Source organism: Misgurnus anguillicaudatus, chromosome 21, assembly GCF_027580225.2.
Source record: "Misgurnus anguillicaudatus chromosome 21, ASM2758022v2, whole genome shotgun sequence".
Classification (NCBI taxonomy): Eukaryota; Metazoa; Chordata; class Actinopteri; order Cypriniformes; family Cobitidae; genus Misgurnus; species Misgurnus anguillicaudatus.
In genome coordinates, this window is record NC_073357.2 from 59,678,143 (window position 1) to 59,701,418 (window position 23,276).

Below are 23,276 nucleotides of genomic sequence, written 5' to 3' on the forward strand. Positions count from 1 at the left end.
GAGTTATGTACTGCAGATCCAGCACAGTTAATGCTCATGCTGTGCACTGCAGACTGTGCTGATCACAGCTCATTGATTATTAATGCCTGATACACCGCAGGGTCATTGGCTCTCTATAGAGAGTGAATATTACAGTGTTTAGGATTGACACATGACACTATTTAATATCTTCTTTCTCTTTACAGACGGCAGCGATTCCCTCGGCACAATCTCTCCGACTGCTGGACTTTGGCTTTAGTGATTTCGACCTGACAGATGTTGAGACCACACAGGCGACCATTCGTATGTTTGTGGACTTAAAACTCGTACAGAACTTTCAGATGAACTACAAGGTATTGTGCTTTTAATGAGGCTGTTATCTGTCTGTACACATTCGGGTATAAATCACGCCATCAATAATCTCTTACAAAGTATATATGAAGATCTGTCGTCTTTCTCCTGAACTACAGTATAATTACCAGATCGCGTGCGTCTTACTGCAGTAAACCGCTCAGATACACTGTGTGCTTTACTGGCTTCAACAAGGTCCTTTTATGGCTTTCAGGTATCTTACTGGCAGGACATTCAGACGGCCTTTAATTGGCTTTCTGGGCGTGACTTATCCTTGACAAAGTAAATGAAAGCGGGTTAACCAGAGGTCACCACCATAAAGAGACTTGATCGATCAGACTGCTTTTATAATAGACGAAGCTTAAACAGGCTTTTGTGTCAGCATCCGGGACAGTTTTCCAAAAATGTTAAAAATGATATTTTAACCAACCAGATCTGGGGCACCATTGACTTCCATAGTCTGCTAGAAATATACTATAGAATTGAATGGTGCCCCAGATTTGTTTAGCCTTAATGGTACCAATGTTAGCAACAATTTGTTACTTTGTTCCCGTTGCAGAGTCTGTGCCAGTGGATTTTAAGCGTAAAGAAGAACTACAGAAAAAACGTTGTCTACCACAACTGGAGACACGCCTTCAACACATCTCAATGCATGTTTGCGGTGCTCAAATCCGGACAGGTTCAGGTCAGTGAACTTGGTTGAACACATCACAGGTTACAGGTCACGTCAGCAGACCGGCGTCTGGCTTACAGCTTTTACTTAAATTGTCACCAATCAGTAACCACATTGACGTCTATTAACACACAAGAGTGTTTGCCTTGTATGTGAACAGTAACTAGGATGAACATTTAGAGATGTGTGCCATTCTGGATCAAAGACTAGTAGTACAAGTACAGAGAGTGGTAGTGATGACCTTTGCCCTATTTACTATAGTATGGTTAGTAGTACAAAACATGCACTGTATATGACTACTGTGTGTGTAGTAAGGGCTCTCTCTCTCTCTTGAAATTGGCTGGGAGCTTTGGATGCCATTATAGAGAAAGTAGTTTAAAGTTCAAAGCAGAAATCGAGCTGAACAGTTTAACTGTGTGATTCACTGTAAATGTCTTCTGCTGTTTACAATGGCTGTTAATCATTTACATTTCTGTACTTTACTAGATTGTAAGTAGAAAATATGCTTTCTTTGAAAAGTAAAGACATGGACAGTGTTGAGTTATGTATGCAGGGTTGCCAACTTTGACTTTGTAGCTGCAGTAAGATTTAGGTTTTTTGTAGGGGGATTGGAAAAATACATGTATTTTCTAATATAAGGGTGATTCTCACGAAAACTTGTTTTTAAAAATGTCAAGCATGATAATGTAAAAATTGCTTAAATTTACTTTTTTCCCACCAGACATTGAAAAACAAAGTCTGGAGTAAATGGGAACATTAATTTAAAAACTTTTACTTATCATTTAACACTTTTTGTAACATAATTTAAAAATTTAGTCCTAAAAAATCTCATTACCGCAACAGTCAGAAAACATCAACACTGACATATTTTCAAAATGACATGACAAACCTGAAAGAACACAAATTTGGAGATTCTGCACATGCATTTAAAATCAAAGTATTATGCTTTTATTAATTAAATTAACATTTAATAAGCATCTGTTGCGGTAATGATAATCAAAATGTCGTGTAAGCATTCTGACAAGACAATATTTCATATTAACTGTAAAAAAATGATCTTACCTGGTAGACATCTTGAAGTAACTGGTCCATGTGCTTGGTCACTCAAAATCAAACTTTATTAAAATTCTCTATGTGTGCTTAAACTGTTCTCAAAAAGTGTTGCGGAGGATGAGAACATCAGGCATGGACACATCATTTTCCTAATTTTTCTTCATTATTATTATACATGAATATTCAGTAAATATTTTTTCTGTCATCTAAAGTAGTCTAGCAAAACATCCATTTATTTATTTTTCTTAATATTTTTGTGTTAATTTGATTAAATTACACCATATAGCATGTTCAAACACAGCCGGACACATTGCGGTAATGAGAATTTCAGCAGAAAATGAGATAAAATTTACAATTATAAATTCTTATGTTGAAATCACACATTGTGCAAGGTAGAACACAGTATTGTGTTAAATCTGATGCTTTTTAATCTTACTATATTACACATTTTAAAGCTAAAATCATTAGTGCTTTGGTGTTTCAATGGTTTCGTGAGAATCACCCATAAGCATGATCTAGTATGCATGTTTAGCAGAATGTATACTGTAAATAAAGCATGTATATCTTTAATGTATTTTTAGGGGATATGATAACTGTACAGACATTTTCAAAATGTTAAACAGGGGCATACAGATATCTGTTTACATTAAAGGATTACTCCACTTTCATAAAAATAACAATAATTTACTCACCCTCATGTCATCCAAGATGTTTTTGTTCAGTCCTCAACAGTTTACAGTTTCAGTGCAGCTTCAAAGCGCTCTAAACAATCCCAACCGAGACATAACGGTACATTCACACGGGACAGAAGCGTTAACGCTTGATGGAAGGCTTGTCTGAAGCGTGGCCAACAGCCAATCACAGTGGATGCTACATATGCTCCGGTCTTCCGTAAACGTAATTGGCTGGCTTTGTTTAGGGTATTTGCATAAGGCGATCTGATTGGTTGAGGCATGCGTTGCCACTTGAAAAGTTGAGAAATGTTCAACCTCTTCCGCGAACAATGGCAATGACGCGGCCCAGAAGAATCCACAATTCAGTTCGGAAACGCATGACGTCACCCATTAAAAATGAATGTGAAGCATTAACGCTTACGCCCTGTGTGAATGTACAGTAAGGGTCTTATTTAGCTAAACCATCGTCATTTTCACCAAGAAAGTACTTCTTAACTACAACTTCTCGTCTTGCACTAGCCGTATGATGTGCCAGCATGACCTTACATATTATTTAATCGCGTCGAAACGTCACGGATGACCATACCTGTCAACCCTCCAGTTTTTCCAGTGATTTTCACGTATCTTACCATTTATTCTGTCTTCATCCCGTTTAAAATATTTCCCGTATTTTTACCGTGGGTTCACACCAGACGCATTTAAGGCGTCAAATTCGCGTTTACCACACGTAGTTGGATGCTTGAACATTTTGAGTGTACTCGCTTCATTTCCGCGTGAAATTCTAGTCATCGAGACATTCACGCGGAAATTCGCGTCATTGGAGGGGCTTCTGTGACTCCACTCGGTTACGGTAATTACATCACTACTAGAGCAAGCTCCTGATTGGTTAACGCTGCGCGTCTTTCAGCAAAAATTCTAATTTTTCAACTTGCGCATTTCAAGCGGCAACTCTCAATTCAGGTCATTCGCGTGAACCAGACACAGCGCGCTACTTGCCTCATTTGCGCCGCGAGACCTCCAGACGCACGTCAACGTGTCTTTACACCAGCCAAGTTATGAAAAAAATGCGGCTTATAGTCTGAAAAATATGGTATATTAATCCCACATTGGCATATTTGATGTTTGCTACATTGACCTCCGGTAAAGCAGGCAGCAGTATATCTGTAAGATATCACTGAAACGACACCCGCCAAACAAGAAAAAAGCTTCCCGGGGATGGGTTGAGGATTACAAGCCGCCCACAAAGCCGCTATAGTAACCTCTCACACTGTTTTCTTTTTTTTGGGGAGTGCAAAAAAAATAAATAAACGCAAACAAGAAATGACGGAGAAATTAGACATTACGGAGAAATAAGAAATCACTACGCATGATATGCATACAAAAATATATGTATTGCTGCCACAAATAAAAATTTAATTGAAAATTTTTTTATTAAAAGCTGGGGCGGGCCCAGGGCCGGGCCCCCTATTGCCCTGGGCCCATTTGCACTTGCATACCCTGCCTACCCAGACGCTACGCCACTGATTGTATATTATTTGACTATAAAATACACTTATATTTTTAGGTCATTTTGCTCATCAAGAAAATGCATCTTAATTTAAGAGTTTTTTGACATTTCTACTGAAAACAAGACAAAAATACTAAGTAAGAAAGTAATTTTTTGCAATGAAACAATGATACAAGATATACACTTCAAAAAATGACTTTCTTATTTAGTATTTTTTCCTTGTTTTCAGTACAAATATCAAAAAATTACCTAAAAAAAATAAGTCTAGTTTTTAGACAAAAAAAAAGTAAATTTGTGATTAAAACGAGCTGAATAATCTGCCAATGGGGTATGAAAACTTATAAAAACTTACATATATTTTTCTTGAATTTAGTGGTAAGTAAACTTATTTTAAGATTTTTTAAGAATTTTTTTTGCTTGTTTTAAGCACACATTCACTTAAATTATATATTTTTGTCTAAAAACTAGACTTTTTTTCTTAGGTCATTTTGTTTCTCAAGAAAATGTATCTTTTTATTATTATTATTTTTTATTGCTCAAAGAACCATATAAAAAACCAAACAATATTCAATATACAAATCTTAATAGTTTACAATGAAGTCCAAATAGCAGCATAAAATATAAGTAAACATCATAAACCTAAGTAAAGAAAATGTATCTTGATTTAACAATTGTTAGATATTTGTACTGAAAACAAGACAACAATACAAAGTAAGAGTAATTTTTTGCAGTTTACCCATCCATTCCCTTGTGTAGTAATAAAAACGGGGGGATTGTTAGGGTTCGGGAAATGCCCCTTATTCTCAAATCCCAATGTTTACAGGTCATGCATGCTGTATGTGAAACTACCGCCCCAGCGTTTAAGTGTGGAGAAAGAGGAGCGTTCTGACGTTGTTGTTTGTGGAATGATACTAATTCATGTCTTTGTGTCGGTTTATTGTTTAAAATGGTCAGCAAATGTGTGTTTCATATATGTAATGCTGGCGCGTCTCACAGCTAGTGCAAGGTGAGAAGTTGTGGTTTAAAAGTGCATATTTTATTCTTTAAATTGTCGGAAAAAAATGTGTATAAAGTGGAGTATTCCTTTAATAAGCTTTTCATTGTTGCCTTTGCTACTATCTGATCTCATTACAGCCATAATTTGATTGGATATAATGATGTGATGTAATGTTTTAATAACAACTGCGTGTTGATTTGACAGAATAATCTGAGTGATTTGGAGATTTTGGCACTGATGATCGCAACATTGAGTCATGATTTAGACCACAGAGGCGTCAATAACTCGTATATTAAAAGGTTTGTGCTGGTTTAAGTATGTTATATTATGTTGTTATTGTACTGAGAAGATGGATTTTGAACTGAAATGACATTGTAATATTTGACTGTGTTTCAGGAGTGAACACCCGCTGGCTCAGCTATATTGTCACTCCACCATGGAGCATCATCACTTTGACCAATGTCTCATGATCCTCAACAGTCCAGTGAGTAGATGACAGATAGTCTAGTAGTAGATGCTTGATCATAAAACACTTCTTTATAAGATGTCTATCCTTTTGGAGATTCAGGTCTGTTGCATTGTATTAATAATCTTGTATGTGCTCTCTAATACATCATTTCTTTTCTCTTGCAGGGCAATCAGATTTTGAGTAGTCTTTCTCTGGAGGAGTATAAGACAACGCTGAAGATGATAGAAAAGGCTATTTTGGCCACTGATCTGGCTCTTTATATGAAGTAAGTACCAAGTGTTATATACAATTATGTCAACAACCTTTTCTAACTAGGGCACCTGATGGCTTAAGCCAATTTTTCTTATCCGTAATTGAGTTTGTGTTGCATTACATCTCCCGTTCTCTCACCATTGGAAGCTGTGACTTAATGCGAACTAACCCCGCACCTCCTTCTCGTACTTCTGAGTGACAGCTCTTCTTTGGGCAAACACTCCAAAGTCCCAGCCAGATAAATTTATCACATGGTGACAATGATATTATTTGATGCCAGGTACAGATGAGCTAATACATTTCGATCAGGCTTTCCATTTTCCTCGTCGTCCCGATTATATGACTATGAAAGATGCCACGGGAGCGCACTTTTGAAGGAAGAAGCACCTTAACTGGTGTTTAACGCATGGTTTTAGGCATGTAAATGGCCATGGGATGCTGTAATGTATATCAAAATATTGGAAATGTGTTTAGAAACTATATCATCGTTATTGGAAAAAATATGAAGAGTTTCGTTGCAAAACGAGATAAATCCATTTTTTTTACATTTTTGTCAAAACATGTTTATTTTTATGTTATCATGTTATTATTTTGTTTTATGGTGCTACTTAGCTGTATTTTTAAGTTATGAAGGTTTAAGTGAAAACAAACCAACTGCAGTTGAATTGAAATTAATTGGAATGCACAACCAAAAAACGAGATTTCTGAACAATTAAAAAAATGGTGGTTATCTAGTTTTGCAACAAAACTCTTCATATATCATGAAATATATTGATATTGAATTATTGTCTAGCCCTAGCCAGAAGCTATATTATGGAGAAGGGACGGCTCTTCAAAGAACAGTTAATATTTATTTTTGAGGAAGAAACAACATTATGTACGTTTCTCTGTTATGGACGTGAAGATTCTGAAATTTGCACTTACTTAACTATGGAAAATTATAGAAAAATGCTTTGACTCTTTCCTTGCCATTGACGAGCATTAAACTCGTCAATTAACAGAAAACGCTTCCCTGCCAATGACGAGTTTTTCTGGCAATCCATATTTACACTATTATCCACCAGATGGCGCTCTTACCCAAATTATAAAACCTGGACGTATTCCCTTAGGGCAAACAGTTCAAACACCTTGTATGTTTTGATCATCGCCTTGTATCTCATCTCTAACAAATGTCCTTTACAAAAATGCAATTATCTCAGCTTTTTGCTCAAAATTTTATATTTTTGAAGATACCTAGCCATATTTGAGAGGCGATAAAAGAGAAAAATAAAGGTAGGTGTTTGTTTGAATGCAGAGGGTCTGTTCTTACATTTGATATATTGTATGTTTATATATTTAAAGAAGAACATTTTCTGGAAGGCATTCAACTTTTGTGAAAATCATAAAAAATTCTGGCGCTGGCTGGCAACTTTTTTTTAAACGCTGGCGGGGAAAGAGTTAAAAATGTAGACTTTGCAATATAAACCACCAATTTTGACATCTGAGACATTAAAAACGTTTCTTTTTTTAAGCTAAGGTTGACATTTGCATGGAATTTCCCTGCTCAGTATAATCACAAACAGGACTATAAATGGTATTTTCTTATTAAGTCTGTCTCTGTCTGTCTTTCAGTCTGTTTACTGTCCATCTCTCTCTCTCTCTTTTCAGAAAAAGGACTGAGTTTTTTGAGTTGGCTAAGAACAGTCAGTTTGTATGGGAAGATGAAGAACACAGAGATCTTTTGAGGTCAGTAGATGTGCCGAGGGTTCAGTTTGTCTTAATGTTTGCCCTGAGTGTCATAGTCATGTTATTATGATGTTATTATTATATGTGCAGGTCAATGCTGATGACAGCGTGTGATATTTCTGCAATCACAAAACCCTGGCCTGTACAAAAGAGGGTAAGTAAGAGTTATTACCTATGAAGAGACTAAATATGAGTACAGCTAGTGTTTGTAGTAAGCTGGTTTTCTGAATCAGATTATAATTGTTGTCTCTGTGTACAACCAAACATTAAGCAGGAAAAGCTAAAATGATAACATTAACATCCGAAAATGAAAATTCTGTCATCTTTTCTCACCCTCATGTTGTTCTGAACCTGTATGAAATTGTGTTATTGTGTTGAACACAAAAGAAGATTTGATAACTGATTGTAACCACACAAATGACTGTGCACATTGACTTCCATAGTAGGAAAAACAAATACTATGAGAGTCAATGGTTACCGTTGACTGTTTGGTTATCATCAATATCAAAATATCTTCTTTTGTGTTCAACAGAATAGAGTGCCGCAGAGATGAGATATTTTTGTAAGTGCTCATTCATTAAAAACAATTATGACACTACAATAAATCTTTACAGATAAACACAACTTTTATGAATTTTGAAGGCTAAATGCGTTTACTAAAAATGAAAAGCTTACTTTGGGCTACAAGTGAACCACACCTCGGTCTTTGGACATCAATGTCATCACAACCAAGCTTCAGACGGCTCTTTCAAAGTTTATTAAACACATTTATGTTCCCTGATAAGGAAATACTCTGTGGATGAATTGTTTATGGGAATTGTGTCAATGTTTTTGAGAACATTGAACCGCAATGACGTTAAATAGTGAAAGTTTTCTCTCTCTCTCTCTCTCTCTTCAGTAATGATCAGTCTTGGTTGTTAATAATCAGATGGTGAAGGTGCAGCTGTCGTGTATAATTGAGTCCTCCAGACTCACAAAACACAATCTAAGAGCATGTTAGCATGGAGATGAATGCATGACCTTTTAAAACAACACTCAAACCTGCACTTACTCATCCTTACTACATTACAACACCTTACAAGCAATATTTTCTCAGTGTTTGTACTGTGGTTTAAAATATGATTTTATACAAAAAGGACATAAAAAATACAAATATGTTTGTCATAATACTTTACATGTTGATAAAATGACACGAACAATGTTGCATACTACTGTACAGTTCAAAGTATTTATCTTTGTATAATGTAGCTTTCTTCACAATCTGTGTTTTTGTAAAAGTTAAACATATTTAAAGAGGACGCGCTACATTTACTTTGTTACATTTACTTAAGTAAGAGTAAAAGTACCAACTTTTAAATGTACTCCTACACTGCAAAAGAAATTATTTTCAAGGAAAAAATCTTCTGAAAAAAAAATTTCTTTCTTGTTTTCAGTAAAAATAACTAAAAATTCTTAAATTAAGATGATTTTTCTTGATGAGCAAAACAACCCAAGAAAATAAGTTTTTGGACCAAAAATATCGAAGTTATTTTGTGCATAAAACAAGCAAAAAAAAATCTGCCAATGAGGTAAGCAAAAAATCTTTTAAAAAAAACATTTTTCTTAAACACTAAGGGGCGGTTTCCCGGACAGGGATTAGACTAGTCCTAGACTTGAACACTTTTAAGAGTTCTCCAAACTGAAAACAACTTGCACTTACATATCTTCAAATACATCAGTGCTCTTTGTTTTACCTCAACATGCAAACAGGTAATGTTTTTAGTGAGGCATGTTTGTTAAAACTAGTTATATTTCCTAATTAAACTAAGGCCTAGTCCTGGATTAAGCTAATCCTGGTCCGGGAAACCGCCCCTAAATTCAAGATAGTTTCAAGAAAAATTAGCTTACCCCATTTGCAGATTGTTTTGCTTGTTTTGTGCACGAAATCACTTAAATTTGATATTTTTGGTCTAAAAACTAGACGGTCTTTTTGCTCATCAAGAAAGAGCATCTTAATTTAAGAATTTTTAGATATTTTTACTGAAAACAAGACAAAAATACTAAGAAAATATTTTCTTGAAAGTCATTTTTTGCAGTGTAAGAGTACATATTTTCCAAAATCTTACTTTGTATTAAATCTTACTTAGGGCTGTCACGATTATGAAATTTGGCTGATGGATAATTGTGTAATAAATTGTGACGATTATATTAATTGTATGTATTATGGGTTTTAATGGTTATATCCATTATTCTTTTTGCTTTGACATTTAATTCTAGTACATTTTTTTGTTTGTTCATGAAATAATTTTCCCACATTTTTGTGATCATTTAATTAAATCTTTTGCAAGGTTTACCTGGCAGTAATGTTAAAACACACAACACATACAAGTAATCTGATACGGTCTCGTTTATACAGTCGCTGCAGCCCCCCCTTGTGTTTTTTTAGAGGGATGTGCAATCATTGCAGTGATCTGAAATCATTGTGACGAGGTCAAACTATCGCGATAAGACGATTATTTAATCATTGTGACAGCCCTAATCTTACTTATATTTTTAGTGGACAATGTTTACTTCGTTAGGCTATTTATGTTGTTTTAAATTGCTGTTTCGTGTTTCTGGGGCATTTGCGGATGAATGACTCGTTTGAGTCGATTCCTTACAACGTATTGCAAATAAATGACTCGTTTGGGTCGATTCCTTTCAAAGCATGTATTTAACAACGGGCCAAACATTTTGGATTGGTTCTTGAATCACTTTTAATGAATCGTTCAGTTCAAGTCTGATGCGTACAGAAGATGTTTTCACTCGTATCAAGAAACACAAAGAACATGAAGAGTGTTGGAATTTAGAAATGGACTGTGTAAAAAAAGTCAGACAGACTAAAGATAAGCAGTTTCCTTTCTATACATTAGTTTTAACACACATTTTTATGTTTCAACAGACAGCTGAACTTGTTGCCACAGAGTTCTTTGAACAGGGTGACAAGGAGCGGCAAGAGCTGAACATTGAACCTATTGTGAGCTTTCTTATTCATTTATATTCCTTCAATTTCCTGGACATGGTTTAGATTAATCCAGGACCAGGCTTTAGTTATTTTAGGACATTTATGTAGTTTTTACAAACAAACCTTACAAAAACAATATGGTGTTCATCTTGAGACGGAGCAATGGCAGTGATATATGTTAAGATATGTCATTGCAAGATGTTTTTGAATGAAGGCAGCTGAAACATGCATTTTAGTCTGGGACTAGGATACCGTAAGCTTGCCACATAGTGGGCCGGTTTCCCGGACAAGACTTGCCCATGCGGCAAAATGGAATAGGTTTGCAAAAATATATTTTTGACCAATATATTTTTGAGCCATTTTTGTATATTTTGAAATATATTTTAAAAGTAAATACATTTTTAAAGCATTACAAATATATTTAGACCTCAATATATTTCAATAAAAATATATTCACATTCGCATTGAAATAAAAACTTCTTGTTTACGTTACGAACTTGTAAACATTAAAATTAAATCTATTTTCAACATCAACGTCTACTTTATAAAATAAACTTGTATTTAGCATATATTTCAAATATATTTAGGCAAATAATATGGGATGTAAGATTAGAAATGTATTTGCTTGCCTTTGAAATATATGTTGATATGTGGCTAAAATATATATATTTTCAAATTCAAAAATATATTTTGAGCATAACATTCTACAAAATGTATTTAGCACCTATTTTGGCCAAATATTTTTTTTTTTTTTTTTTGCTGTATAATCCCAGACAAAAATGCATGTTTGAGGTATCTTAATTTAAAAACGTATTGCACTGCAATATCCTAATATATCTCAGTGCCATTGTTTTGTCCCAGGATGCACACCACTATTGTTTGTTTGTAAAAACGACTTAAATATCCTAATTATAAACTGTAAATAAAGATGGACACAGTGTCCGTGACGTCACCCATAGGTTTCTGAAGATCGTTTTTGAAGCTTAAAGTAGACGGTGCCGGCCGTCGCCATCTTGGCCGTGCAACACTTGCAGATATCCGAAAATGGGTAAAAAGCGGGACGTGGGTAAAGCTGAGGTGACTGGTTGCTGAAACCACGCCCACCTAGCTCAACTCTAGGGACAGCAGTTCACCAGTCACTCAAGTGGCCACGCCCTTAATTATGCAAATTTTAAGGCTTAATATAATTTAAACAGATGAGTTAGAAAAAAATTCACCCCCTTCACAGTTGTCATGAAGGGCGAAATAGCTATACAGACCTAAAAGACGTTTTGTAGCAGGGTGTAAACATGTTAACATGGAGGTCTATGGGGATTGAGTCCCTTCTGGAGCCTCAAGTGGCCAGTCGATGAATTGCAGTTTAAATCACTTCTGTATTGGCTTCATCAGAGAGATCGGAAGGTTGCCCCTCGGTCTTAATATAACCAAGGCCTAGTCCTGGGTTAATCTAAATCCTGTCTGGAAAACTGACCTAGTGTGTTTTATTCAAACAGCTGAGTTTAATAGTCAACATTACATTTATGATCACTATGAGTAATGATGACATGACTTTGTCTCCAAGGATTTGATGAACAGGGAGAAGCGAGATAAAATTCCCAGCATGCAAGTGTCGTTTATTGATGCCATCTGCACACAGTTATATGAGGTAACTTTTATTCTGCATATAGTACACTCACATATACGGACTAAATATATAGAGTGATATGAGTGATATGTTTGTGTTTGTAGGCGCTGGCGGGTCTCTCAGAGCTCTGCTCCCCTCTGCTGGAGGGCTGCAGGACAAACAGACTCAATTGGAAGATACTTGCTGAACAAGGAGATGAAGGAGCTTTGATGAATGGAGGACTGTAGCTTTCCGTGGGCACGTGTCATTTTTGAGACGGACATTCAGAGACATCCTTACAGATTAAAGGAGTTGACACTTTCTAAAACTTTAACCTCTGCTAGTTTGATCTTCTTCAGGCGTTTCAGATATGAAGGAAATGCACACCAACGGGTTAAAAGTGTGAGGATGAAACTATGAAGGATGCAGGACTATGAAAGGATCGCTCAGATGATGAAGAAATGTTTTTACTACTGTGACTTAACCGTTTTCACTCATTAAGAAACATTCAGGATTCAACACAAGTTAACTTCTATTGACATCGTCTGTGGAATAGAAAACAGCATTTATGACCATCTATGGGGCAAGTGTTTTTATTAAAGCATTTATATTATTTCACTATTAGGGTGATTCTCACGAAAACTTGGTTTTAAAAATGTCAAGCATGAAAATGTAAAAATTGCTTAAATTTACTTTTTTCCCCACCAGACATTGAAAAACAAAGTCTGGAGTAAATGGGAACATTAATTTAAAAACGTTTACTTATCATTTAACACTTTTTGTAACATAATTTAAAACAGTCAGAAAACATCAACACTGACAGATTTTCAAAATGACATGATAAACCTGAAAGAACATAATTTGGAGATTCTGCACATGCATTTAAAATCAAAGTATTATGCTTCTATTAATTAAATTAACATTTAATAAGCATCTGTTGCGGTAATGATAATCAAAATGTCGTGTAAGCATTCTGACAAGACAATATTTCAAATTAACTGTAAAAAAAATGATCTTACCTGGTAGCCATCTTGAAGTAACTGGTCCATGTGCTTGGTCACTCAAAATCAAACTTTATTAAAATTCTGTATGTGTGCTTAAACTGTTCTCAAAAAGTGTTGCGGTGGATGAGAACATCAGGCATGGACACATCATTTTCCTAATTTTTCTTCATTATTATTATACATATTCAGTAAATATTTTTTCTGTCATCTAAAGTAGTCTAGCAAAACATCCATTTATTTTCTTAATATTTTTGTGTTAATTTGATTAAATTACAACATAACGCATGTTCAAACACAGCCGGACACATTGCGGTAATGAGAATTTCAGCAGAAAATGAGATAAAATTTCCAATTATAAATTCTTATGTTGAAATCACACATTGTGCAAGGTAGAACACAGTATTGTGTTAATTCTGATGCTTTTTAATGTTACTATATTACACATTTTAAAGCTAAAATCATTAGTGCCGTGGTGTTTCAATGGTTTCGTGAGAATCACCCATTACATGGATCACTATTAGATGGATCAACTTAAAAAGTTTTCATCTTTACATGTTTATACAAAAGGAATAAAGAATTTCAAACAGAAAGGTTAGTATGTAACCGTGTCGTAAGACCTCCTAAGCTGTGACCAAGTCCAGGAGATGTCGAGACAAGACAAAGTTTATCCAATCACATTGTTGACTTTGGAACATAAATCAGACAATGCACCAGCAATTTAGTGTTATACCTGCAGTTGTGGTCTTGAAAAAAATCCTGAAATGACCAAAACCATAAAAAAATGTGTAGTATGTAAATCTATCACCTTTGTCTCTGGTTATATATTTATGTCTTGCGTTGCGTTATGTCCTGCTCCATAGACTTCCTTTGCAAATTCATGGCTGTAAACACAATTTTTATTTATTTTTAACAAACTGAGCTTAACTTGTGTTGAACCCAGAACATAATGCTTCTGATGAAGACATTTACACTGAAGTGTTTATAGTAGTTATTTTGTGTGCTCACACTATATTAATGCAGATTTACATGCAAATATTAGTAGTTTGTATTTTTGCACTGTTGAAGTAAGCTGACCAAAAATGTTGGAAATATTTTTTACTATTTAACCGTTTCCACATATTCGATCTTTATATTGAGTCTGTAGGATCTTTTGGTTCACTGATAAGTGTACTTGCAAAGAAACATTGAATAATGTTGTAGACATACTGTATATAGCAGCCTATGATATGTGAATGTTTTTCCTCAAATGTGTGAAGGTCTTTGTTGTGCAAACACACACAGAATGTATTTATGATGACGTGGGAGTGACACAAAATATTTGTAGAAATCTTTACAACGAAAATGCTGTCATACATTGTTAAAATAAAACTTCTTTCATGACTTATTCTGCTGGCTGCTACTTTGGTGAATTATACAATCACAATTCTTCTAATGTAAAAACTATTAAAATTATTTTAACATGTAAATAGTTCTCTTAAAGGGGACATATCATGAAAATCTGACTTTTTTCATGTTTAAGTGCTATAATTGGGTCTCCCGTGCTTTTATCAACCTAGAAAATGTGTAAAAGATGAATCCAGTAACTTAGTTTTGGTAAACCATTCTCTGCAAGCATGTGAAAAAAATTAAAATTTGACTCGCCTTGTGATGTCAGAAAGGGATAATACCACCCCTTAATCTGCACTATCCAAACACGGCACTGCCATTTGGTGCAGAGATCAGCTCATTTGCATCTTAGAGGACACACCCACAAATGACACATTTTTGCTCACACCTACAAAGTGGCAATTTTAACATGTTATAATAAATTATCTATATGATATTTTGAGCCATAACTTCACATATGTACTCTGGGGACACCAAAGATTTATTTGACATCTTTAAAAAATTGTGAAATGTCCCATTTAAATTTATAAAAGCGTATGAAATGAACAAACAGTGCAATCTTTTTTTGCTATTTTTTGTAGAAACTATTTTGCAAAGGTCACAGATATAATTAATATACAGCGGGGTCTAAAGTTGGAGACTATTATTGTATATGACTCAATTTGACATTTTTCTAATTAAATATAACATTAAATAAGGGCTGTCAAAAGATTAATCGTGATTAATCGCATCCAAATAAAAGTTTGTGTTTACATAACATATGTGTGTGTACTGTGTATAATTATTATTTACAGTCTTGTTCAAAATAATAGCAGTACAATGTGACTAACCAGAATAATCAAGGTTTTTAGTATATTTTTTTATTGCTACGTGGCAAACAAGTTACCAGTAGGTTCAGTAGATTCTCAGAAAACAAATGAGACCCAGCATTCATGATATGCACGCTCTTAAGGCTGTGCAATTGGGCAATTAGTTGAATTAGTTGAAAGGGGTGTGTTCAAAAAAATAGCAGTGTGGCATTCAATCACTGAGGTCATCAATTTTGTGAAGAAACAGGTGTGAATCAGGTGGCCCCTATTTAAGGATGAAGCCAACACTTGTTGAACATGCATTTGAAAGCTGAGGAAAATGGGTCGTTCAAGACATTGTTCAGAAGAACAGCGTACTTTGATTAAAAAGTTGATTGGAGAGGGGAAAACCTATAAAGAGGTGCAAAAAATGATAGGCTGTTCAGCTAAAATGATCTTCAATGCCTTAAAATGGAGAGCAAAACCAGAGAGACGTGGAAGAAAACGGAAGACAACCATCAAAATGGATAGAAGAATAACCAGAATGGCAAAGGCTCAGCCAATGATCACCTCCAGGATGATCAAAGACAGTGTGGATTTACCTGTAAGTACTGTGACAGTTAGAAGACGTCTGTGTGAAGCTAATCTATTTTCAAGAATCCCCCGCAAAGTCCCTCTGTTAAAAAAAAGGCATGTGCAGAAGAGGTTACAATTTGCCAAAGAACACATCAACTGGCCTAAAGAGAAATGGAGGAACATTTTGTGGACTGATGAGAGTAAAATTGTTCTTTTTGGGTCCAAGGGCCACAGGCAGTTTGTGAGACGACCCCCAAACTCTGAATTCAAGCCACAGTACACAGTGAAGACAGTGAAGCATGGAGGTGCAAGCATCATGATATGGGCATGTTTCTCCTACTATGGTGTTGGGCCTATTTATCGCATACCAGGGATCATGGATCAGTTTGCATATGTTAAAATACTTGAAGAGGTCATGTTGCCCTATGCTGAAGAGGACATGCCCTTGAAATGGTTGTTTCAACAAGACAATGACCCAAAACACACTAGTAAACGGGCAAAGTCTTGGTTCCAAACCAACAAAATTAATGTTATGGAGTGGCCAGCCCAATCTCCAGACCTTAATCCAATTGAGAACTTGTGGGGTGATATCAAAAATGCTGTTTCTGAAGCAAAACCAAGAAATGTGAATGAATTGTGGAATGTTGTTGAAGAATCATGGAGTGGAATAACAGTTGAGAGGTGCCACAAGTTGGTTGACTCCATGCCACACAATGTCAAGCAGTTTTAAAAAACTGTGGTCATACAACTAAATATTAGTTTAGTGATTCACAGGATTGCTAAATCCCAGAAAAAAAAAATGTTTGTACAAAATAGTTTTGAGTTTGTACAGTCAAAGGTAGACACTGCTATTTTTTTGAACACACCCCTTTCAACCAATTGCCCAACCGCACAGCCCCAAGAGCGTGCACATCATGAATGCTGGGTCTCATCCGCTCTCCGAGAATCCACTGAACCCACCGGCAACCTGTTTGCCACGCAGCAACAAAAAATACACCAAAAACCTTGATCACTCTGGTTAGTCACATTGCACTGCTATTATTCCGAACAAGACTGTATATATAAAAACACACCCAATCATGTAAATATTTAAGAAAAATTTGTTATATTTATAAAATATTTATATTTATATATAATATAAATTATATAAATGTATATACAGTATTTAAAGGCAAATATTTCTTAAATATATACATGAATGTGTGTGTATTTATAAATACATAATATTTACACACAGTACACACAGTTATGTAAAAATATGTAAACTTTTATTTTGGATGTGATTAATTGCGATTAATCTTTTGACAGCCCTACATTAAATATTAACTATTAACAGATTTAGTACTTCTGTTAGTGTTTATTAATATGCCTGCTCACAAATGTGCTTATTTGACTTTGCAAACATTGCAAATGTTTATTTTAAACCATGAAACATGACTGATTTTAAATGTGGAGTCTCTATTTAAACATTAAGATATATTGGCATCTACAGGTGATGTGTTGAGCGGCTGTTATACATGTGCTTTTCTTTTGTAACTATTCAGTACGTCTTTTTCATTTAAATGTTTTCTCACATGAATGGGCGCAGCAGGTATTTCTCTCTTTTAAGCGAATCATCAATGGAAAACTCCACTTTGATGTCTGGAGAGGTTCAAAGTAAAATATGCCACCCTGCTTCAATGAAACGCATTAACATCCTTTATGCTGCTCACTGTTTCATATCTGCATTGAAATGCTGCATGGTCTCTGTCCTTCATATCTTTTCATCAGATCAGAGCGAAACATTACACAATTCAACTAAATGTGATGCTGCCTTTCAAGACAAAAACATTTAAAACACTGCTTGAGCTCATTTATGGATGGTAGGGTTGCAACTGGTAAATTTCTGGAAATCTTCCATGCAAACTTAATCTGGGGAATTTTGGTAATATTTAGAAATTTATATAAACTATATATAAGCAGACATGCATTGCAATGTAATACAATTTTTTTAAAGTATGTTAAAAAACGGAAAATATGACCCCAAACTTGAACAAGTTACAAAAAATATTTTAAATAAATTGTTCTTTGTTTGAATAAATCTATCCTTTTAAACTTTCATTAGAATCAAAGAATCCTGATACTTGCTCATCAAGCCTAGATTTATTTGATCCAGGGAAAAATCCTTCAGAAATCATAATTTGCATGCAAATTTACAGGAAAATTTTGTTTAAAACAACATTTAAGTTCCCTGTTATAGGCAACTCCCAGTTTATTCTCATTAATTCCCATGGAAAGTTTCAGCCTTGAAAATTCCCAGAATTTTGCAACCCTAATGGATGAATATAGCTTTATCTTATAATTTTGCTTTTAAAATTGTCCAAATTAAGTCCTTAACAACATATTACTTATGATAAATACACTTTTGATAAGTAATTTACAAAATATCTTCATTGAACATGATCTTTATATTCGAATGATTTTTGGCATCAGACAATTGATCATTTTGACCCATACATGTATTTTTTGGCTATTGCTACAAATATACGTTTTTTTTGTGCTCCAAGGGTAACATGGATGTTCATTTTTTAGTTATAATTTAGCCGAAGAGATCATTTTAATCCCAGTACCATAAACTATTTAAATAAAAACCCGTTCACCATCTTGGAAACAAGACATTTTATTTTTTTGTCTTGGGAAATACATTTTTTAAAAAGTCAACAAATAAGAAATGAGTTTTACACAGATATATATATACACACACAGAGAAGACTGAAAGAGTAGTAACAGAACAAATAAAGCAATCACACGGAGTTTGTCCTCTTGTAGGCCACCATACTGTTCACTTTATGAATGGAAGTAGTGAAGGACCTTAAGCGGACCTCTTCCGATTGGTCGATTAGCTGAGGACCAGACTCCTCCCACTGCTCAGGCACCTCCAAGTCTTTATCCGTATAGATCAGAAGATCGAAGGCACCTGTGTGGTTAGGGACAAAAGAGAAAAGTGTATTATTAAGCAACATAGACACAGTACTCATCAAATCAAATCATTTGTGATGACTAGTTAAGAACAATCATTAAATAGCAAGAGCATAACTTGATAAATATACATTTTAATCATCCCCATGTCTTACTCAAAACATTATTTTGTTTCTTCTGATTCTGGGAACTACTTAATAGATTAACTGGATAAAATAAATACATTTCTTTAAACACCAGATCCACGTGCAGCTAAAACATCTAGAAAACATTTAACCCACATCTGAAGAAAAGTATCAAATCTTAAAAATAATGATGAAGTCAATTTGTTATAAGCTTTAAATGCAACTCAAGCTTAAGGCAAACTAAACTTTTTTATTAATAAAAAATGAAATGTTTGTCAGACATCTTATCTATCTCATAATATGGCATTTAATAAGCAGCAGTTCACAGTACACTAGTTAACAAGTCATGAGAATCACAGGCCTGGATGCACAGACAAATCTCAAGTCTAGTCCCAGACTAAATGCATGTTTGAGCTGTCTTAACTAAAAATTATTCACCCCGACACATCTTAAAATATATCAGCGTTCTTGTTTTGTTTCAAGAAGTGAAGTGTGCCCAGTCTGACCAATTAGCAATTTGTTAGGGCTAATGTCTTGCTATTTGAATTTAAAGACCAATTTAACTTCTTATGTAACATTCTTAAAGACTAGTATTAAAAGTTTATGCAACCGAACACAGTAATGTTTTTAGAAGTCGCATTTCTAAATGTAATATAAGCCTTATCTGTACAACCAGGCCATAATGTACTATTAATTTTAATCCAATGCCTAAAAGCAGACAGATATAGTACCATGGCCATTCTGTATGGAAATCACACAAATGATGAGTTGTATTTTACTTACAGGCAGTTTCTAACAAAGGCAGAAAGGTGACAGTGGCTGTGATCTGTCTGATAACAGATCGGATTTCCTCTTGAATGGCTTTTATGGGCTTCTCTCTGGGGGCGCTGAAAGAGACAACATGTAGCATATTAGATGAAGATTCAGATTTTTGACAGTCAAGTATGAGAACGTTGATCAAAACATGATTAACATTTGTGACCCTGGACCACAAAACCAGTCATGGTTTTAAGTCATATTTAAGTTAGATTATTAATTGTTTTACACAATCAACATCTCTGCTACAAATGAGCACTTAAAGTTTGTTTGTGGGATCTACCGTAATCATACAATTACACCGAAAGTGACAGGAGTGCAAACGTTACAACTTACCCCATAGGTGGGGTTCATTGTAATAAACAAAGGGTTTGCTAGAAAATTTAGCTTCAATAAAATGCTGTCTGTATACTAAAGGTGGATATTGCTTATATATAATAGATAGATATATCATTGTATACTTGAGGCTTCATTGCAACTAACCCCACCGTGTAAAAATGTTTTCAATCCCAGCCATCAGTTACTTGGAGTTGCAGACATGTTTCAAAATTGTGTTTTAAGTAACAGTGATTAAAATAATATAAGATTGGATTTGATGACTTACACACCCAACTCAGAAATCGAAAAAAAAAAACATAAAACATTACTTTCATGCCTCCAAAACACTGACTCTTTGTTTAATATCTTAACCGAAACACATCAAACTTTTCACTAGTACACAGGAGATCTTCTGACAGAAAGAGAAAAAGACCAAACTCACAGATTGCTCAGCGCTGTAGAAATATGTAAAGTAGCTGCGTTACTATTAACTAGGGATGCTCCGATCGATCGGCCGCCGATCGGTATCGGCCGATAATGGCATTAAATGACTCGATCGGTGCTCGCTAAATCTGTCGATCTCATAAACCGATCTTTCTGTTTACTTTTGTCATCAAAAGGATCCTGAATGTGGCTGCAATTAAAGACGTTTTTTACGTAGCGCGAGCATTTTTACAACCTGTTGCTCATGTGCAGCGTGCAGATTTGTATGTCTCTCTTTGCCTTTACAGAGATATGCGTATTTTCTACGCGCTCCGGTAAACAGCGCGAGGCGTCTTCACATACCCATCAAACAGCGTATACAACACATATCTATCACGGACAATTGCATCCTCATGTCAAAAGTTTATTATTTGCATGCGTTTTTAAGTTTTGAGCGTTTAACTTTTATTTTCCTCACAGCTGCTTGTCTGCGTTCAGCCGCCGCCCACACACAGCAGCCGGTCATCAGTGCACGTGAAGAGAGCGATCTCTCTCTCACGTCTTAAAGCTGCAGTAACCTAATTCATCTCTCAATAAAATCACTCTCTGCTCTTGACTAAAGAATTTTTATACTTCATACGAATGCGTGTATATTTAATTAATACAGTAAAGTCTGTGAAGTGTTTTATTTTCAGTACTTTTAGGAGACATAAGCCTTTTTAAAGCCATATTTAATTTCTCTTTGCAGAATAAATATTTGTTGTGCTTATTTATTTGAGTCTCTATTAAAACAATAATATACCTAATTACTGCAAGTAATATAACAAAGGCAACATCCGTGGTATCATTTTGTTGTAGAAAGATTGTAACAGTTACAGTCATCAAAGAGCTTACATATCAGCTTTAAAAAAATCGGTATCGGAATCGGTATCGGCCGATCACGAAGATTACAAATCGGTGATCGGTATCGGCTGCAAAAATCCTGATCGGAGCATCCCTACAATTAACCCTGCGTTAGTTTGTGCCCCGCTCACCCCTACATATAAATAAGCTTTCAATTGATGTATGGTCTGTTTAGATAATATTTGGCCGATATAAAACTTGAAAATCTGGAATCTGAGGGTGCAAAAATTTAGAAATAATTTTTAAAGTTCTCCAAATGAAATCCTTAGCAAAAGCACCCACTCACAAAAACACATATACAGCTTTGCAACCAGACAGGTTTTGTGTCACATTCGTCATTCATGCAAGCATGTTATTCTTATTCTTTGTCCTCATACTCCCCAAATCTCACCAGTAACAATTGCTGCATATTATTTATGTGGAGTGCACCCATGCCATGTACCTGCTCTCCTTTGCCGTCTTGTCGCACTCTATGTCGAACTGCCATCTCTCCAGCACCTCATTGGTCTCCAGGCACGTGATGACCACCACCAACTTCTGTACGGTGCAGTCGATCAGCCATTCTGCAAAGAAAAACAACAACACATTCACCTGTAAGTCTATACTGTAATATCTATAGTTATTATTAATCTAAGCTCTCCATTTCTAATGTATAATATATAGGGTTGGGGAGGGCTCAGATTGTCCCAAAGAAAAGTTTGGGATCCTAAAATGCATCGAGAGAATGTGTTTGTAACAAACCTTTGAGTTGTGCGATGACATTTGTGAGGTAATTCTTCAGTTTGGTATCAGTGGTCAGCTGAAGGCTCATGTCATACTGTGTGACTCTGGTGAAGGTCTCTGCTGGGTAAATCCCTCGCTGGTATAAGATACTGTTGATACCAAACGCTGAAGACAGACAACAAAACATACTCGTTAATATATTTACTAATATAAAGAAATCAGTCGATGCACTCGAGTACAAACACGTCACATCAAACAAGCCTCCAAAACAAGACTCACAGTTACTGGAGCATTTACATTGAGGTCGTGATAATTTTGTGCATCGACAGACAATCGTTTAAGTTTTAATAAACACGATGCTAGTGCAGTCGAAACTAAAACAGAAACCAGATAACCGATCAATCCGTTTAAACACAAACAAACAGATTGTACGCGGACACGCGCTGCACTTCGATAACAGTAACGGCAGACAAAAACGACGCCATTAAACTAATAAAATAGCTTTTAAATTGTGTTACTTACAGAAAAACTCGGCAACAAGTTCTGCACTGCCTTTAAGCGTTATGCCTTTCAGTGTCTTTGACATTTTTAGGGATGTTATTTCACGCGTGTCTTACTACTTCACGATTCTCGTAACCGCCGAGCTGTTTGAATTCAGAGACGCTGCGTCTGACGTTGGCGCTGACGTCATTATAAGGCGACGCGAACTGTTTGGGTTTTAAATACAAATTATTAATTATACAACGTTGTATTGCTGAATTTATATGTACTTATAGGTTTCGCAATTAAAAAGAAACACTAACTGCTAAATTAAAAAGTTTTACATGTACATTGCGGTTGTTTGTACCGATTGATCTTTTACGATAATGGAAAATATGACCAAAATATCTACACTGTGCAATTGTCCTTCCTTATACATAAAAACACTGTAAAAATACAGCATTTTTGTCAAATCACCATTTATTTGTATGTAACTTTAACTTAAAAAAA

General features: G+C 35.2%; 2 protein-coding genes across 5 annotated transcripts in view; one reads left to right on the forward strand and one right to left on the reverse strand.

Annotated features, from left to right (window-relative positions):
* pde5ab (phosphodiesterase 5A, cGMP-specific, b) overlaps positions 1–13,056 on the forward strand; it is a 64,050-nt gene extending 50,994 nt beyond the window's left edge. For all 4 annotated transcript variants that reach the window (XM_055216828.2, XM_055216829.2, XM_055216824.2 and 1 more), the window contains 10 exons: positions 186–332; positions 890–1,015; positions 5,439–5,533; positions 5,631–5,718; positions 5,868–5,968; positions 7,603–7,680; positions 7,771–7,834; positions 10,601–10,675; positions 12,225–12,308; positions 12,392–13,056. In XM_055216828.2, coding sequence (XP_055072803.2) covers positions 186–332; positions 890–1,015; positions 5,439–5,533; positions 5,631–5,718; positions 5,868–5,968; positions 7,603–7,680; positions 7,771–7,834; positions 10,601–10,675; positions 12,225–12,308; positions 12,392–12,514 — 981 coding nt within the window. In that variant the 3' untranslated portion in view covers positions 12,515–13,056. The remainder of the gene's footprint in view (positions 1–185; positions 333–889; positions 1,016–5,438; positions 5,534–5,630; positions 5,719–5,867; positions 5,969–7,602; positions 7,681–7,770; positions 7,835–10,600; positions 10,676–12,224; positions 12,309–12,391) is intronic.
* A 5,607-nt stretch (positions 13,057–18,663) lies between these two features.
* On the reverse strand, positions 18,664–22,970 carry mad2l1 (MAD2 mitotic arrest deficient-like 1 (yeast)). Its single transcript, XM_055216864.2, has 5 exons — positions 22,809–22,970; positions 22,305–22,451; positions 22,006–22,126; positions 19,887–19,990; positions 18,664–18,976 (listed from the first exon to the last, which is right to left on the reverse strand). The coding sequence occupies exons 1-5, from the start codon at positions 22,870–22,872 to the stop codon at positions 18,804–18,806; spliced, it is 609 nt and encodes a 202-aa protein (XP_055072839.1). The 5' UTR covers positions 22,873–22,970; the 3' UTR covers positions 18,664–18,803.
* Positions 22,971–23,276: the final 306 nt, after the last annotated feature.